Raw genomic sequence first — 19,668 nt, 5'->3', positions numbered from 1 at the left:
AATCTGTCTCCCTCGGCACGTACCAGAGACAGGACATCGAGTTCTCTCTCCACCTCCTCGGCTCATTCTGCCTCTCTTTCATTCACTCTGACTGATTTTCTCACTCTCTTGTACTCCTCTCTCCCCTTTATCTGTCTTTCTTTTTCTTCGGTCTCATCTATCACTCTTGTTTTCACCCTGTCTAGTTGTCTAGTTTTGCCTATCCTATCTTCTCACAGACTACCCCCTTGGTCGCTATGCATACCGTAACCATGTTTTAACTCCCTTTTTCACCCCCCCCCCCTTTGCTCTCTACGGAAGCGCATTGCATTCACTTGATAAAATAAAATTTAGACACCTTATCTCGTAATTACGAGATCTTTTCTCGTAATTACGAGATCCTGATGTCGTAATTACGAGATCTTTTCTCGTAATTATGAGATCCTGATGTCGTAATTACGAGATCTTTTCTCGTAATTATGAGATCCTGATCTCGTAATTATGAGATAGAGAAAAAGGAATGTCTATAAGTCCGCTCTTGTCTCAATTAGAATCAATGGTCCATGGTAGTACAGTGGTTAGAGCAGTTACCTCTCACACGGGAGACTGAGGATCGAATCCCATGGTGGGGCTTATCGTTTACATGATGTTTTTTAATTCGGAATTAATTATTCTGAATTAAATAGTTTGGAATTAAAATATTCTCCTTCGAGTTTACACGGAAATAATAATTCAGAATTGGGGTTAACATGTAAAACACATTAAATCGCCTTTATTTAATTCTGCTTAACGTCTGGGGGTCGGGAAGCGTTCTGATTGGACAGGGGGTACACGTGTTACGTATTTACGTCTACCGAAAGAAAACAAACTCCATTCTCAGTGAACTGAGCTGCAGCCACGAGCCGCTCCGCTGCTCCTAAACTTAACAACAACATAGAAGCAGAAAGTTTCTCCTCTTAACTGCCAGGATGGCCTTCCCTGGGTGGGGAAGGCGAAGCTCACTGATCGCCTCCCCCGCCTGGCCGCCCCCAGTGGCGGCGGCGGCGGGCTCACACACCCTCACTGCCAGGATCGCCTTCCCCGGGTGTGAGCCCGGCCGCCGCCGCTGCTCCGGCGGGGATCCTGGCAGTGAGCTTCGCCTTCCCCTCCGGAGCAGCAGCAGCAGCAGCGGCGGCCGGGCACCGGGGTCTGTGGAGCGGGTTCATGAAGCCTGGTTGTCCCGACATGACTCACTCACAACACTGCGGCTGTCACGTTATGTTGTGTGTGTTATAGCCTACTTTTCGGCTACAAGACACACAACATAACGTTACAGTGTTGTGAGTGAATCATGTCGGGACAACCAGGCTTCATGAACCCGCTCCACAGACCCCGGTGCCCGGCCGCCACTAGAGCAGTGACGGCGGCGGCGGCCAGGCACCGGGGTCTTTGGTGTGTATGAATGGCACAATCGGTTAACATGGGCCGGTGTGTCCCCCGCTGTCTAATAATGTAGGCTACAGTGGCCTAATATACAAAACGAGAACGATGTGCTCCACCCAGGATTCGATCCTCGGTCTCCTGTATGGGTAGCAACTGCTCTAACCACTGCACCACCGTAGCATTCTTCTATTAAGACAACAAGAGCGGATTTATAGACATTTCCTTTTTCTTTATCTCAGGATCTCATAATTACGACATCAGGATCTCATAATTACGAGATATTTTCTCGTAATTACGAGATAAGGTGTCTAAATTTTATTTTATCAAGTGAATGCAATGCGCTTCCGTAGCTCTCTCCCCCGAGGAGAAACACTATCTATTCCCCACCATCTTCGGATGAGTGAGCTGCATTTATCTGTGGATTTAAGGGTGACTGCCATGTGTGGAGCTCGATCCCTTGCCCCATGCTAAAGTTTAGAAAATATGATACAGAACTCATGAGCATACAGTATGCTGGACGTCTAATCCAATATATCCAATAAGCATTCCCTTTTTATTGCTCAATTTACGTCTTCAAACAATGAACAATGCTGTGTATGAAAAGGATACCGTGCAAAAGCTGCTGTAACATAGTTAGAATAACACTCTTGGAGTCACTCTGAGTGTAAACAAGAAATGTAACTCTGCAGAACACAAATGAAGTCTGATTTGCAACATATGCAGCCTACAGTGTGGTATCCAGACACACTAGCAACTGCAAGACCACTTGCAGAAGAGAAGAAGTTATTATGTGTTGTAGCTGTTATGTACCATTACTCAGTTCCTTTAGGTATAAATTATTCTGAGGTTGTTGCCCTACAGTTGTAGAGGCAGGTACAGTAAACACGTCCCTCCATTGAAAAAAACTGGCAGCCACCACTTTGTTATTGTTTCAAAGGCATGCATTCACAAGTTATTTTGGGGTATTTGTGCATTTAATGTGGCAGCAACAGTCACAGAGAGAGAGAGAGAGAGAGAGAGAAAGAGAGAGGGACAGGGAAGTTTTGGGAGAGAGAGGGAGAGAGGGAGAGAGAGAGAGAGAGAGAGAGAGTGACATGCATCAAGGGGCCCAGGCTGGAATCGAAGCCGTGCCACTGCAGCATGGACTGAGCCTTGATGATAAACGCTCTCCCAGGTGAGCTACCAAGGCCTGCATGTTTATCCAGAATATGATTAAACACCCCGTATTGTAATTATGCAATGACAGGAATTGATGGACTGTATCATTATTATGCAACCTGAAACCAATTACAAAACAATTATTGACCAGGAAGTGGTCCTGGGTTATTACCATGGTAATTAACCCCATTAAAGACAAGAACCACACTCATTTAAAATGTGACCTTCAAGCACTGTACAAACTATTAACAAATACATTGTTAGTTAATTGGTGCAACAGTCGGCTAAAAAAGTGATTGTGATTATAAATTGATGCCATCATGAGCAGCTGGTCTTGTGTGTGGGTAGGGACTGTAAAGCTTGATAAAAATGGGAAGGATGTACTCAGACCTTAAGAAAATACATTTATACCACGGTGTGATAAATATGCATTATATAAAAAAATAAAAATAAAAAGAAGAAGAAGCTAAAAGTACAGAATTGTTACCTGCACACATTTATAATTGAAAAAAAAGCAAGTACCTCAGAATTATACTTATTGAAGGTAAAGTACTAAAACTACAACTGTCCAATTTGCTTTACATGAGGTACTTTTATCAAGAAATTTAGCTACAACCGCAACAACAGTGCCATTAGTGATAAACCTGCCAATACTGGGAGTACTGAGGGGCTGCTAGGTTTATCACATTTCCATTGAATACACATAAATCTGTGACATAGCGCTATATGGTCTACTGGCCAAAGTAGACACAACACTTTTTTTTATCTTGTCATTTGATAATTGGTGTTTGCAGTGTAGGCAACGCACTTCCTCCCTGAGCAACCTGATGCGGTCTTCTCTTCTCTTCTGTTGATGATTTGATCCCCAAAAATCTCCCAGGCCACATCTGAGGTGAACAGACAGGGCCAGCTAACAAATACTGACTTTCGAATAACATATGAGTGCACAGCAGCCTATCATATGGCTCGAATTAAAGCATTATGACATAATAGAGCAAAGTCGGGGTTAAGACCTCATTACTGCCACCCCGGGCCTCTGCTTTCTCTCTCTCTAAACCTGGCAGCTCTCAGTTCTGGTTTTGGACCTGCTCCACTCTAATTGGAGCAGCAATATGGAGTAATTGGAAGAGGGCTACGGTGTTACTGTGCTGAATGTGGCGCGGCCTATAGGTTTTTTAAGCGCTTAACCCAGTAATAAGCTCGACTAGACCGCACCGTCCCATTACCCTTTGAACTGCAGCACAGGGACGGACGAGAGATTTGAACATGTGAACGAACACAAACACACACGCACGCGGGGGGTGCACTCCATAAGGGAGACACGGATACATAAGTGTGTGAAAGATTGTGACTGTGTGTAGGTCATAATAGCCGTGAGAGAGTGAGGGAGAGTCTGGCAGAGGCTAAGAGGACAGAGGGCCTTGGCTTGTGCCTGTTTGCACAGCTCTGACCACAGACACAGAGAAAGTGGTTTCGTAGAGCAGTATTAGCTCTTGATTATTTGCGCTAACCGGTACTTAGATTTACTGCCTGGGTAATACGATCTGACTGGTAGTTAAGCGCTAGCAGCAACTTGGGGCAGGAAAGCCGGGACAGAGTTGCTGTTCCCTCTCGGTTTCCCCCGGACTGGACCAATAAAAAGCTTGCAAGCTCTGCCCCTGAGTCGCTGTCTCTCCCTCTCGCTAACCCTCCCCATTGGGAAGACATTTGGAAACAATCAGTAGTGTGTTTTAAGGGAAGGCCCTTCCCCTATCAATCCCCCTAGATAAGGTATCTATGAGCCTGGCTCTGTGGCCCCGCACACGGAATTCATCACTTCTGTTTCCTGTACGCTGTTTAGGGGTCCCCTCATTTTCACTCCTATCTGTGCAGAGTGCAGGGGGTGTGCGTGTGTGTGTGTGGGTGTGCAAACCTAGGGGGTTTGCTGTGTTGGTGTATATTTGAGGGTTACTGCGAGTATGCAGCTATAATTATGAGTAGTGTGTGTGTAAGTGAGTAATAGGACTTTTTAAGTATTTTTTTGCCCAGGGGAGCTGTGTAGACGGTTGACGAGGTGCATTTGATTTGAATGCCTAACCTGGGTGGAGTTAGTAGCTCTTGCACATTCCCCTCACCCTTCTCCTATTGTTGCTTCTCTGCTTTTACTAACATTTGCTGCTGATAGAGTTGTCAATTTAATGGGAAATTGTTTCATATTCTTAATTAAAGTTTCACTTAAAACATATCTCTGGGGATATTTGGTAGGTGTTGTAAATATCTAATGTTTGTGGTGAATTTAATTCAAGCTGGTAAACTTTGCTACATGCCATCCTCTCTTCTCATTGCTCCTTTTATTGTCCTCTGTAAATCATCTGATAAGACAGAAATATCTCAGAAATAATGGCTTTGACAGCGACATTGAAGCTCCTTTGTTACAAAAAGTCTTGCGGTGTACATCTGCCTCAGAGCGCTCAGAGTGCCATAACAGCTGAGGACAGATGATGTAAATGTGTATTACAAGGCAGTAGCATTTATATCGTGCCAATGAGTCAATGCACCTTCATATAAATTCTATTATATCTGTGGCTGTCTAGACGTTTGTCATTGTGTTATTGAGTTTGCCCTGCATGTTTCCGACCAATTCAGCCTCTCTTTTTTTTCAGCTCACGGTGAGTTACGGCTGTGTTGTGACTCCCACCATGAGCTACACCAGCTAGTCAGATTTTTATCTGCATCCCGACAGGTCAGACATAATGGGGGAGCAACACCCTCCTCCCCCCTCCCCTACTGAGCTTTTCAAACAGGTGAACTCCTTCCTTGTCCCTCCTTTTCCCAAACTCCTTTTTCAATCAAACAAGTCCTTCCACTCACTTCAGATCTAATAAGGCTCATGACCTTTGCCCTGCTTGGATGGACCCCTGACAAGAGCCTCCTTCACCTGGTATTGTGCTGCTGGCTACACCTTCCGACTGGCATAGCCCCCACTCACGCCCGCCTTTGTCCTTCTGCAATTCACTCTGACTTTGTTCAGTTAGTTAACCTAGCTTCCCCTCCCTGCTGGGAACTCAGACAGAGAAAGAGGGAGGAGGAGGAGGAGGAGGAGGAGGAGGAGGAGGAGGAGGAGGAGGAGGCAGGGGAGGTGGGATGAGGGTGGGATAGTGCTAAAGAGTGAGAGGGAAATCAGAAATGTGTAAAGTTTTTTTTTTTTTTCTTTTTAATTTTTATTATTTTTAACTAAGAGAGAAGAGCAGCTTCCAGATAAAGTTGGGATTTGACTGACCCTGCACTCATGGAGAAGAATCCTCTCACACTTTCTCTCTGTCCTACACTCTTAATGAATGTGCCTCGTCTCCCCTCACTCCTCTCACATGAGATTAAACCTTCAATAACACACCCCACCACCACCAAACACACACACACACACACAAACAGACACACACTAGTCTGAACCAGCACCAACAAACAACAGATTAACCCAAAGAAAAGGATTACCAATCAACTGAGAGCCAGGGAGATGGACCCCCAGCTTGTTTTGTCTTGGGATTTTGAATGGACATCACTCCCGTCCAAGACAATCAAGCTCCAGTTACATTGGCTGGGGAGCTCATCTCCCTCACAGACACCGGGAGAGACAAAAGCAGACACAGACACACATGGCTGAAGGCATTACTGGGGCTGTTTTAACAGAGGGGAGGCTGCACACTGTGCACCGTGCGAAGGAAGTAAGAGGCCAGTGGGGGCCTCTGGTAACTCTGTAGGTTAAATGTGCAGCATGTTTACTCACTACGATTGTGCCAATTTAATTCAATCAATGTTTGAACTGGTTAAATTGTTAGAAAAACATATACAAGCTGTTCAACTGGGATACATGGATTTATAAAACGAAAAAATAGAGTCTGGGCTTGTGCTTTAAGAAGCACTTGACCGGTTGCAGTGATGTACCTGAGTGTGATATAATATTAAAAAAGGTGAATGTTCTTTTTTTAACATTGAAGAAAATGATGCCACTATTATCACTATAGAAATTAAACTGTAGTTAAGGTATAGAAAGTTTTAAAACTATTTGGTCAAAATTTGAAAAAAGGTAGTGGTTACTTTATTTCAGATTAATGGCTGTGTGACAGTGAGCTTCCTAGTGTCTATTTGAACAAAATTCAGACCTTCATATTCTACACTAAGCCTTGGCCTTAGCTGGGATCCAGCACAACCAGTCTCCCCACTTCCATATTTTACTTTCAGCTCCCATCCCCAGCAGGTGTGTCCCCCTCAGGTCAATCCAACCATCTCTTAACTTAACTACTTGTCTTACACACAGAGCTCAGGAGTGGAGCTGTAATTACAATCAAAGAAGGATAGGTGTTCCCTCAGCAGCACGGCTTTCATTAGACACAAAAACAGTCACTTGTTCAGAACACTCTGTCAACATGGTGACACATTTCCCTCCTCATACTATCCGGTCTCACACAACGCTTTTTAATGGTCTTTATTGTCCTCTTCACAATTCATTAAGTGCCAATGAGACCCAAGTGTATGCTGTGAACTGCTCCTACATTATTACACACAGTGTCACGGCGGCCGCTTGGTGCTCTTCTGCAAGAAAAGAAAACAGGGCCCACAATGATGTCAGCGCGGCCGTTGTGTTCCTGCAGCACAATGCATTGACAACCGCCATTCACGTCGCCTTTTGCAGGCACAGGACTTTTTCACTTTGAAATTCTAAAAATTATATATGTGTGTGTACGTTTTCTGTGTGAATATGTGAAGATGTGTGCCCATTGAGAGGTGCGTGAGTGACAGAGAGGTTCATCCCTTGCGCCTGCCTTTCTAAGCTCTGCTGTGGGCAGGGCCATCTCCGCTGAAAGTGGATGGGATGTGGCAGGGGCTCGGGGATTAAGGGGCTTTTAGCCAGCACTGAGAGTGGCTCTTTCTCCCTGTGACAGAGAGAGGTGACAGGCCGTCAGCGCGCAGGGGACAGGCGGACAGCCAGCCAGAGACATCTGCATTCATTCAGGACATCAGCTTATCCGTTCACAAAAAAATACGCCCTCTCGAAACGCCCTCCGTCCACACTCTCACACTCTGTCTCACGCACACACACGCATGCAGGCATGCACGCACACGTATAGAAGAGCGTATGTGGACCCACATGCAACGCACAGATGCACAAAAGCCCTGATTTCTGAATTGACCTTTTCTGGAGTTCACACTGTATGCGCCATGCCAAAGTGAGAACCCACAAACCCACTACAGTTGAAAGACGGCCTGAACATTTTTTGATTGTCCAGTAAATATGAGCCGTCGTGTGTGCACCATAGCCACAGGCACTATACCCTATAGAGTTTTAAATGTCTCCTAAAATCTGAAGTCCACAGACTTTCCATCCAGCAATTCACTTCACATGATAAAAAAACATGTGAACTTATTTGTCTTTCACAGTCAATCATTAGAAATGCAAGATTTTAAGCTGACAAGAGTGTAAAGGATGGGGCTCCTCCTGGCCAGGCATCTGCCTCTCCTCCCTTCATCCTCCCATCCTCTCATGACCAGGAGGTTCAGGAGACAGGCAGAGCCAGGAAAGGCCCTGCCCAGCCACCTAATCCCCTACTCCCATTCACCATCACTGCTAATCTCCTTCACCACCTCCCCACTACCACCGCCACTATCGCCTCCACCTCCACCTCCACCTCCGCCTCTCACTCAAGAGATGCACAAAGGCCCTAAGCGCCCCTGTCCCGCCCCACTCACCATCCCACCCTTTCTCGCACCCCTAACCTGCTCCGCCCATCGCTGCTACAGCAGGAGGCACACAGTTTTCTAAGCCCAGGACCCATAATCCCGTGGGGCTGCGAGTTTGGGTGAGCCCAAAGGCTCATTGAGTGCTGGATAACTCTCTCCCGGACTCTAACTCTCTGTCTTATTGTTGCTGCCGCTGAGAAGAGGATGGACACAAATGGAGTTTGAATTTCAATGTGCCTAACAACTCAGAGAGAGAGACAGCAGAATATGGACTGGAGGGCATCCAGGCATTAAGAGTATTTTCAGGCAAAGCCATAGAGAAATACATGTAAATACTGTGGGCAAGTGCAGACCACCTCATCCTTATTCTGTCACACTAAAACAGAATGTAATATATGGCTGCTCATGGTTTTTCCTTCTAATTTCCAAAGTGACATTGTTAAATACATTTTGGAGAAACACACTGAGCTCCTAACGCTGTATTATTCTCGTTTTGAGCCATTGCATGATTTAATTCAAGACTATGTACACATATTATAGCATATGGGTCATAATTTTTGTTCTGGTGAGACTCACCACCTACATGTTCTATCTGGATAATTTCTAGACAGAAAATATTGTTTCCTTCAACGAGATTTTAAACAACATAAATTGTTATTGTTGTTGTTAATAAATCAAATCTACTTTCAGTTCACATTTGAATTCCTTGAAATGAAAGGAAATCCAAAGTCAGAAAGGTGGTTGGGTTGTTGCGAGAGATTAAACTGAAGAAGGTGGCGTTTCTGTGAACTGATAAGATTTTACAACCACAACATGTAAAACATCTATGTAAACCTTCATTTATTAAACACGCTTTGGTCCAGCTCCATTGTTTTCATCCTGCATTAAGAAAATCCTCTTTTTGATAAGGCACAACTCTGATGCTCAACTTGAAGTTTTTTCTATCGTCACTGATAAGATCTGACTTAAATAATTACATTCATGAACACATATTTCTCATGAACAATAGATAAATACACACAAATGCAGATGCACGTGCGCACACACACACACACAGTGGGCATGTGATTGCTGGCACAGTCAGCATTCCAGTTCTGCATACGACAGTGCCGTCTCAGCCTAACAGACCCCTCACTGCCGCCTCTCTACCTCTTATTTACCGAAGCTATCTTTCCCATAAGTCACCATTCCTGTATTCATAAAGCATCGTGGCCGTCATAACTCACTCTTCCCCTTTATGAATAAAGCCCCCAAATTTATGGTGATGGCGCTGAGAAGCGGTGGCCTCCCTGGTGACAAACTTCCCTGAGTCTGTCACCACTGGCCTGAGCCGCTCGGGGCCCTCCATCAAACGCTCCAGATGGGAGCGCCACTTTATCGTTCCCCGGTCGGTGACATCACCTCTCCGCGCCGCAACGGAATTGATGATGAAAGCAAACATATCTATCTTAACTCACATTTACCAAATCAATTTTATTTTTACAGACCCTCCGCAGGCTTATTGGCATATTGACTATTTGCAGGCGAGGGGAGGGGGGGCGGGGGTCGTGGGTGAGCAGTGGGCGAGGGATGGTAGAGGGGTGGGCATGGGAGAAGAGGGGGGGAGGGTCAGGAGGGCTTAATGGCGTTTACCATATTTAATGCAGCGGGATGTCATCACTGAATATCCATTCTGAATAATGTGGCATTTCATCATAAATTCTTTACAACTTATTTACTTAATGGAAAGAGTTATGGCTCGCTGTCAGGGTGGTAATTAAACATTGTGATACAGTGCTACCTCGCCAGGATCCCATCTTGGATCCCCCCCCTTCTGCCCACCCCTCCCTCTCCCCCCACCCCTCAACACGACTGCCCCCAGATACACACACATGCACACTCAGACCCGAGCTCCTCAGCTTTTTAAATACATATTATTATTCAAGCTCCCCATAAATTACCGCCGGATTAAAATTCATGAAACCTCTTTTTCCTTTATTTCCTTCCCTGTGAAAAAAAAAGAATAACCAAGAGAGCTTGTTCAACCAGCTGTAAATCTCTCCGGGAGAGACAGATACTTTTTATTTAGATTCTGTGATATTAAAATCGGCAAAAATTAGTGAGTTTTTTTTTTCTCACTTGACTTTAAGAGACATTTATATATTGAATCTCATCCGGCACTTGATAATGAGGGAGAAGTTGTTTCCTAATGAAATGTAGTCCAGAGAGCAGAAAAAAAGGAATTTATTTTGGTTTGGTCTGAGCCAAAACCACTGAGTCAGAGCTGATGGGCTACAGTAATGCTCTATGATGCAAACCCAGCAAACACCAGTCCAAATCCAAAACTATTTATATGAGCAGAATGTTGATACTTAACCAAGCCGCTCTTAGTCGACTTCAAAGTGCAACATTAAAATGGACTTAGGGATACGGAGATTTTAGTAAGATAAATCAACTTGAATTGAATTGTCTTGTTTATTTAAAGATGTGACTTTTCACTTTATGGACTGCCATGGTCAGCGGTTCTTAATGAGCTTGGTAATGCCTAACAAAGGGACAAAGGCCTGAATATGAAGGACTAATTCCTCACATCCAAATTAGAGAGGATCTATTTTGGGAGACTAAATGAGGCTGATACTCTGCCAGGCCCTTCCTCCTGCTCTATAAAACCAAACTAGCCTGACACTGACGGAGACCACATCTAACCTCTGACCTTGTCCTGTGACCCTACCTTCGATTTTTTGCGCCGGCTGACCAATATGTGATTTGCCAATGGCCGCAGTGGGTCCCTAACCAGGATGAAGAAGGGATTTATGGTTTTCATTTTAATTGAGTTAAGAGCACAACCTCGGCTCCCTTTCTTTCAGTGGCACTGAGCTAACATTACATCACTGGGCAACAAACGACAACAACAGCTTTGTGGTCACTGGGCTAAATGTGAACATGACGACATGGGAGGAAATAAAAAAGAGGACTGATGTGAATGCTACAGTGTATATTGGCCAAAGAAAACCCCTCTTGTCAGAAAGTGTGCTACGACTGGTTGAGAAAAACCTTGTGACTGTAATTTTCATGTTTATACTTGAACCAAAGCGTAAACTGCTCTGTTACAAGTGGAACAAATTTCTCCACCCCAGCAGCCATGAAATACATCCCAAACCCATTGAAATATGTGGTGACCGCTGATAAAAATTCCCTCTTGATTTTTAATCTGAAGCCCACTTAAGGAGACATTAACTTCTGTCAGTTATTGATGTGTGTGAAGGCACTGACTCTGCAAAGCAAGACACAATTAACAGTATGAACTCTTCTTTATCCATTATGTTCCTACCTCCCAGCCTTGAGTGGGGTCTCTGAGACAAGGCCTGTGCTCTCCTTCGTATGGTCCAAAACGCTCCCCGACGTTTACCTTCCTGCGGCTCCAGATGCCCGCGCCTCCTCCTGGAACTCCTGACTCCCGCAGTTCAAAGTCCAGGGGAATGGCCAAATCTTCTTGGGATAAAAAGATGTTCGGGTGTTGAAACGACAAGGAGTCCTGGGGTGAAGCCTCATCGTCAGAGAGCGGAGGGGAAGCTGGGTCCTCTGCCAGGGCTGAAGAAGGTGTAGGGTCGCCATCAGAGCCACATACATCTTCTAAGATGTCGGACGGGTAGAGGGCAAACTCATCATCACCATCACCTGGGAAAGAAACAGAGAGAGTCTCTACGTGAGGGTGGATGCTCACTGACATATTTATGCTTCAGAGACTTATAGATTTGACAATGGAAAGAAAACAAATGAAAGTCTTGATCCTGTTTCAGTTAAGCTCAATAGTAAAGAGAGCCAAAGGTCATGAAGGGTTCACACTTGTTAGTAATGTCTACACCCAACACAGACCTTTAAATTGAGATCAAAAGTTTAAGATAAGACTGGATATGAATGTAAATACAAAAAAACGCTGCAGCAGCAACATGGCATGTTTGCCATTTGGTTGAGCCGATGCCAACGTTGGTAAGCAGGAGTTGCTCAGCATTGTACTGCTCTGACTGTTTTATATTTCCTTTTCCTGAACTCTTTCTCCACTGTACAGTGAAAACAGAGGGAAGGACATTGGGGTTAATTGTGAATAGAGTGAAACAGGACATAGAAATATGACCCTTGAACCCACAGTGGGCTTCTTCAGAGTGGCACACGTGGCTGGTGGGGCTTAATGGCGGAAGAGGGACTGACTCATTCACAGTGCTGACAGGTAGAGCCAAACACAGCTGCTCTGAGGTGTCACGAATTAAAAATATTATAACAATATAATAAATGCAGGCAGGTACAAAGACATAAAAGTCTGACAAAAAAAAAAAAGCGTACATATACAGGTAAGACGAAAGGCAGAAAGACGTGTTCACATACAGACATATAATCAGACAAGTCACCGAACAAGACAGAGAAGTATTCAGACAACACAGCTAATGAAGAAGCCAGCCAGGTGTCACACGGTGAGACAGATAGACACTAAACGCCGGAAATGATCCACAGGAAGCTACCGCTCCCCCAGAGTGCATCTGTGGTGGGCTGTGCCTAACGCAGGCTGACAGGCCGAGGGGAGAGGGGGCTCTGCTAATGAGGCTCCAACAACTCATCCCTGAGCTGAGAAACATTCCTGAAGGGCTGCCTGTGTGACACTGTACCGCTGCGCTGTCAGCCATGGAACCTTTGATCCACAAAGATACACACACACTTCTTGCTCACTGGCCATGAAGTAACTGTGCTTCTGATTGACTGGACGGGTCACTGTGATTGGCCACAGGTGGTCATACACTAACCTGAAAGATTAACTCAAGACCTGGAGATGTGCACTCTCCTTTTCTGTTACAAACTCTGATGCATTATTCAAAAGCAGAAGACAAGGCTGATGAGAACACTGTGAATATCCTAAAGAATGTACAGTACAGCTTCCACTTTGGCAAAGTTGACGCACAATGTCTGGTGAAAATGAAAGCACAGAACTGTCAAATGTAGCATAAGTAACAGACAAGCTGTTTTCGTCTGCCAGTTAAGTCGTTATTCCTTTTAAAAGGTGCGTTCGCGGTGGGAAAATGAACTCTCTGTGTGATTGAGCTGTGTATCACAATATGTGGCTGTGTTCTCTGTGTTATGCAGTATAGCGTGTGTTTTTTTTTGACTACATTGAAAACGTAAGTATTTTTCGTTGTCATTCCCTGCAGTATTACCTGATCACGGTGTCTGTGCATCTATTGTGTTTGACACACGCACTGTGTGGGCCCAGAGTGTTTGAGGGTAAGTCTTTTAGAAACTCTGCTGAGCTGGCCCGGGCATGAAACCCAATGTGGCTCTGGGAGTCAATGTAATGATTTTCAGCAAGGAGACTGTGTAACGCGGTTATAGTCTTGGATGTGAGGCTTGCCATATGGTAGAGGGACAAGAGCTTTTAAAGGTAACCGTATCCCTCTATTGCTGTTTCTCCTCTGACATTTCCCCCCCTCACGCTGGTCTCCAAGTTTATATTTGATTTAGACCAGAAATTCCCCTGGTCCACTGGACTCAACGAGAGCATTTCGGCTCATAAACATATATGTTTCTGTAAGGTAAACGTTAGCTGAAAGCAAATATAGAGTTTTAAAAATTGTGGTTTCATGTGCAGATGATTGATAAGTCCAAGACTGCAGCCCTGCTCAGACGTGTGGGGTGGTAGGGGACACTGCGCATGGATGATGAGATTGGAATGTGTTTGCGTGTGCATGTGTGTGCATTTCAGTGTGTCTCTGCCTCCTTAAAGCAAAGAGTCCTGTTTGTTTGTTCAGCAGTGGACATTACTTCACCATTAAAGGCTGACGCCCTTCATCAAAGAAGGAGCTCTAAAAGAATTCTGGGTTGAGACGGGGGAACTCCAGCTGGGAGCAGCATCAAGTCTTTAACAACGTTAATAACATAGATGGCACATCGTGATAGTACAAGGAAGCATGTCTCAAGGAAAACCCACAAAACTTTGATGCTGGTGTATCCAAAAGACAACACAAAAGATTTAGTGCAAAATAATGAGGAAAACAATATTATCTCCCCATCATTAAGGTAGGAAAATACATCATGACGCACCCACCCACACACATACACACACGCTTATATCCCATTTATTCAAATGCTCACGCTTAACGCCAAATTCATTAATTTTTTTAAAGAGGGAAAACATTTGTTCCCGGGGCTGCTATCTGCATGGGTGGAATGATTTTCACCTCTGCCACGAGGTGTTGGGCGGACTCATACATCACACGATTACCCCGAGCAGCGAGCAGGGCCGCCATCATCAGGGAGTGAATTAAAGATGATAGAAGGAGCTATTAATCACTGTGACAAAGCCCCTAATGGAGGTGTGACCCAGCCACTGCCAGCGGGACGCCAAGGGGACGCACCCACGGGACAAATGGATACATATGTTTACAGAGAGAAATAACCTACCTGTAGACATAGTCCACCCCTCCCTCACACACTATTTTTGTCCAGACGTGTGTCTTTCTGGCTCTTACTCCATCGCTATCTGTCACATTTGTGATACATGGTCTTTTCCAAATCTGTGGCAACACATGACTGGCAGTATTTTAAGTTGCACTTTAGTTTTTTAAATGATTTTAAATACTGACTGTAATGTAGTTGTGGATTAGAAGAATACAGAAATTGGTAGCTATGCTCAAAAAACAGTGAAACTAAAAGTACAATTTCTACATTTCAAAGTTTGATTAATTGGATGTAAGTTTTATTTATCTTCCACTACAGTGTCTCAGCCCATAGTGTACAATGCCAGACAGGCTTTAACACTGCGAGGTGTAAGGTGGGAGCATTATTCATCTACTTAGCCTGGACCCAATTCACAAATCACTTCATCTAGCCAGATCCAGAGGTCTCACACTTGACTGATGGGGTCTCAGATCATGAAATATGGAAATGAACTCCTCACCTTATGAGGGCCGGCCCTCATGCTTATCTCTAGATATCATTTGTTCCCTGTAAAAGCAGACAAATGGGACGGGGGGGCTTACCCTTGTACTACAGGTCATACATAATCACACATGATCCCCTACATTAGTCATCATCCAAATTCTGAAGCTGCACTCTTCATCATTCCTCTGCCTCCTATTTATAGCTCTCCACCAGGGCATGATGAGTGTGTGTTTGTTTTGGTAGAAAGAAATGACTCTGCAACAAATGTAATATCTGCATGTTCTATCCATTCCAAATTTCACAAACCAGAACGGCAGTAGAAGTATAATTTTTTATCACGGTCACTGGACTGTTGTTAAACTGGTGTAGGTATTGTTAAGAGATTTCAAAATATGTGGGAGGGATTAAGGGGGGACCGGCATGATTGCTGTTATTGTATATTGAGTAATTTGCCTGAAAAAATGAGGATGCCCTCAGGGAGACGTAGGCGTAGGCGTCTGGGAGGGACAACTCACTGTGACTCTATTCAGAAAGAAAATAAAAAATAATTATCTTTCAATTGGATAATTTCAACACTCTCACAGCTACTGCCAATCAGAAAATGGCTGCTGTTGATTTGCTAAACACTGTTAATTACAGTGCATCATTTTGTGCCTAGATTCCCTCAGCAGGGTGTATAGGAAAGTGTTTGGAGCCCCATGCCCCCAGGAGAGGCAATAAGCTTCCTAATTAACTCTGCCTTTGTGCTTAATGGAGGCCTTAGCTCTGCTTTTGGGGAGTCTTTTGGTGCGTGGGTCCACTGGGGTGACTGTGGAACGCACTACAAACCACAAAAATTCACAGCCTAAGTTGTCCACAATTTATCTGCGTTTCTTCAACCAAAAAAAAAGACATTTCCAAATAAAAGTGTCTTTCCCATTGTGTCTTTCCGTACTGAAAAGCTAGGGTTACGGGTGAATGACTTTTATACCTAAACTAACATTATTATGAAAAGATAAAGGTAGTTACTGTAAGTTTACTTTTGTATTCATATTTGCCTGTTGCTTTCTGTCTGTTGATGTAACTCTGCAGGGCTGAGAAACTGTGTCAACTAACCCTACAAATAAAAACAAAAACAAAAACAAATAATGCTACTGCTGTATGTCAGATTAAAATGTCATAAATACAGTTTTATTCACAAGTCTTTACATGCATGCGCACACAATGCACAGACTGTTTAAGCACGCACAGGCCACACAGTAGCACGAGCGGGGCTCTTAACACAGTCTTAATTAATGGGAGCATTGTCTGTGTTTTTTCACCTCGGTGTTAGTCAACTACTCCCGGTTCCAAATGGAAAACACTCCATTAAGGGCCGTGGGCCGAGTTACCAATTGACACCGCACAACAAACTGAAACTTAGAGCTGGTCCCTCTCCACACACACACACACACACACACACATACACACACACACACACGGACATCTAATTAATTAGCATTAGTTGTGATTAATAATGAGGGTCCTTTAATGGTAAATCTGCAGCTCCGATGGCAGGCTGACACAACAAAGGCGTCTGTGTGCGTGGAAGGATTTATCTGGGGAGCTGCTCGGGGATTTTAACATGTTTCTCACAGGCCTGACAAATGGCCTATTAATTATCTAATGTTGTCTGACAACAGCCGCTTGATAAAGATGTATGTTTGGACAGGGTGAGGAGGGGAAGATACTGCAGAGGAAAACAGAGAGGTGTGTGCGCAGGAGAGAGAGAGAGAAAATGTGTGTTTGCTTAAAAGAAGAAAAAAAAGCATGTTAGAGTTAGTAGAGAATTGCACTGATTCATGCAATTGTAAGCTACCAAGCGACCAGTCCGTTGTTGGGAAATTTGTCTCTATTTGATACATTTCTATTAAAAGACAAATTGTTTTGCTTCTCCTTCTGCGGTCGTTTGGGATAATCAATATGACGGATTAACAAACCGCATTTATTTTTAATGAAATGCAAATAAATGAAGTCCTGATGAACACAGAGATGGATGTGCAACACACAAACATACACACAGTTTACGTCCTAAAACCACAATCAATATCATCAACGAGGAAGCCTCCATATCAGCCCAACCACTTCATATCATTAAGTCTCTAACAACATGGAGCATATGGGCATATCTCTCCCTCCTCCCTCCCTGATTCAATCTCAGTCCTGACTCTAATTTGCAGAGTTTATCTCCTGCCTGTATGTTGACAGGTGTTCCTGAGTGAGATGCCAGTTGCCAAATGATTTTTATGATTGGTTTAACCCCGCATTTGGACTAATGAGATAGGATCCCAGTCGGACGCTAACTCAAGCCTGTCAAATGTAAAGCAAACAGAATAACAACCCGGCGCTCACATTGTTTCCACAAGCCATACATCAGCCAAGGGCTTAGAGGGAGGGCCCTCCAAATCACACACTGACCCTGGGATAGAGAAGATGAGAGAAAGGAGTGGAAGAAAGAGGAAAGAGGAGGAGGGGTTGGTAGAGGATGAGAAGTGTGCAAAGAAGGAAAGCTGATGGGGAGGATAGGATAATAGGCCTACTTAAAGGGTAAAGTCAAGGTTTATTTTGATTACTACAAATATTTTAAATAGTTAATACTTAAGAACAACTTTGTGAGTTTAGATTTTGTACCATTCAGTATTCTGTGAGTAAGTTGGTGCTTTGAGGGGAAAAATCTTGGTCGTAGCATCTGCTTAGTGTGTGTGCGCGTGAGTCAGTGATGTACAAGTGTGTATCATCTGCATAAACACGCAACTTTGAAAGTATTGATTCGTCTGGTTTCTTCTTTGACGTGGCGTGTGCGGAGAACGTGTTGACAAAGGTCATTAATCCCATCGTCTCTTCTGTCTTCGCCTCCGATTCAATCCCGACCCGGCGCCTCGCTACATGTCACAAATCCTAAGCTTTTTGATTTGTTTGTTCTGGTTACCTGTGCCATTCCTTCCATCAGTCTTCCCGTGTTCCTCCATCCCCATCCCTCTATCTTTTTAGACAGCAACAATTGCAATACCCCCCCCCTCCCCACCCGCTGAAGAAAAAAAGAAAACAACTCGATACCAAACGGCGCAGAGAGGTGACACACCAATCTGAAAAATAAAACATCAAAAAAAGGAGAAAACCACATTTAAGGCTAAAAGTAAAACCAAATGTTTACCACAAAGTTATACTAGCAACAATACATGTCAATGCAAACATGCACAGATGAGCGTTCCCTCTCTCCCTCTTTCCTCGCTCCCTCTTTCATGTCATGGCTAACTGCCATTGGGCCCTAATATAATTATGGCTCACAGTTGTGCACATTTGAGAAATTGATTCCTTTGATGAAATGTGAGCGAGGCAGGTCTGGGCAGAGCAGAGAGAGACGTATATCCAGAGTGGTTGCTGCCAGCCGCCCCCCTCTCCCTCCCTCCCCCCCAGCCCTGTGGAGGGCCCCCTGGGTACCAAACCGCCAGCTCAACCTGGCCCAGTCGTTAAAAGAAATGATAGCATATGTGCTTTGTTTAAATTTGATGTCTTCATAATGCATTACACAATTAGATTGATTTGACAATTTCCATTATACTTGATAAAATATTTATGTAGGCCTGAGGATGGTAGTTCTAATCAAAAGGGGGCGGATCTGCAGTGCAGATGGGAGCTCTGGCCGGTCTGCAGTGGGGAAGGCCATCAGTCAGTCAAAAGCTGGGCAAAACTGCAGGCAAATACAACCTGACTACTCGAAAATTTGTAGCAGCAACACGAAAAAATGTTATTCTGTAAGTCATGCGACCGAGCTTGAGCATATTCAAGTGTTTGACATGAATAATCAGGCACACCTGATTGGAATCAAATGCATGAAACCGTTCTGTATATCAGTGACTCAATAACCTTGTCCCCACATGTTTGCGTTGTGCACTATACAAACACGCTACGCTACAGAGGAGAAGAAGCCTGGTGGGCATTGAGTACATTAAGCCATTGGCCACCCTCCCAACTGAAAATTTTCCATCAAAGACAGTTTTTGGCTACACAAATTTCCGGCTACGGCACATTAGCTTTAGATATGCCTCGGTTGAAACCTGGAAAGCCAGTGTCAACACATACTGTATATTGGCAACAGCCAAAATTATATAGTGCTGTTTGTTGTTAAACCTGTAGCTTAATTTGTCCGGTCAGGAGGTTGGATACTATCTACCTCATACGACCTACATAACTCTGTGTGTGCGTTCCACACACACACTCACAACTCTCAACTTTTCTACCTCGTCTCTCTTTCCCAACTCTGTTTTGTACATTAAAACATGTACTGTAGCATAGTGAATACATCAGCTTATAGGTGATAAATTTAAACGGCTCATGCTCAGGTGAGTCTCCTTCACTCTCATTCTTTCTATCTTTCTTACATAGGATATCTCACTCCGTCTCCCTCTCCTCACCTGTCTCCCCCTCTCTCCCCCGCTCCCTTCACCCCATTCTACCAACCTCTCAGCG

The 19,668-nt window shown here is 44.3% G+C and overlaps 1 protein-coding gene across 15 annotated transcripts in view; it reads right to left on the bottom strand.

Moving 5' to 3' along the window:
• The window catches only part of mecom (MDS1 and EVI1 complex locus), a 135,662-nt gene that overhangs the window by 80,821 nt on the left and 35,173 nt on the right, over positions 1–19,668 (bottom strand). For all 15 annotated transcript variants that reach the window (XM_085795340.1, XM_085795345.1, XM_085795336.1 and 12 more), the window contains exon 2: positions 11,585–11,931. In XM_085795340.1, coding sequence (XP_085651466.1) covers positions 11,585–11,931 — 347 coding nt within the window. The remainder of the gene's footprint in view (positions 1–11,584; positions 11,932–19,668) is intronic.

The sequence above is a fragment of the Trachurus japonicus genome, chromosome 13 (assembly GCF_045865225.1).
Source record: "Trachurus japonicus isolate A0001 chromosome 13, Traja_1.0".
Taxonomy (NCBI): domain Eukaryota; kingdom Metazoa; phylum Chordata; class Actinopteri; order Carangiformes; family Carangidae; genus Trachurus; species Trachurus japonicus.
This window is presented reverse-complemented; position numbering and strand designations above follow the sequence as displayed.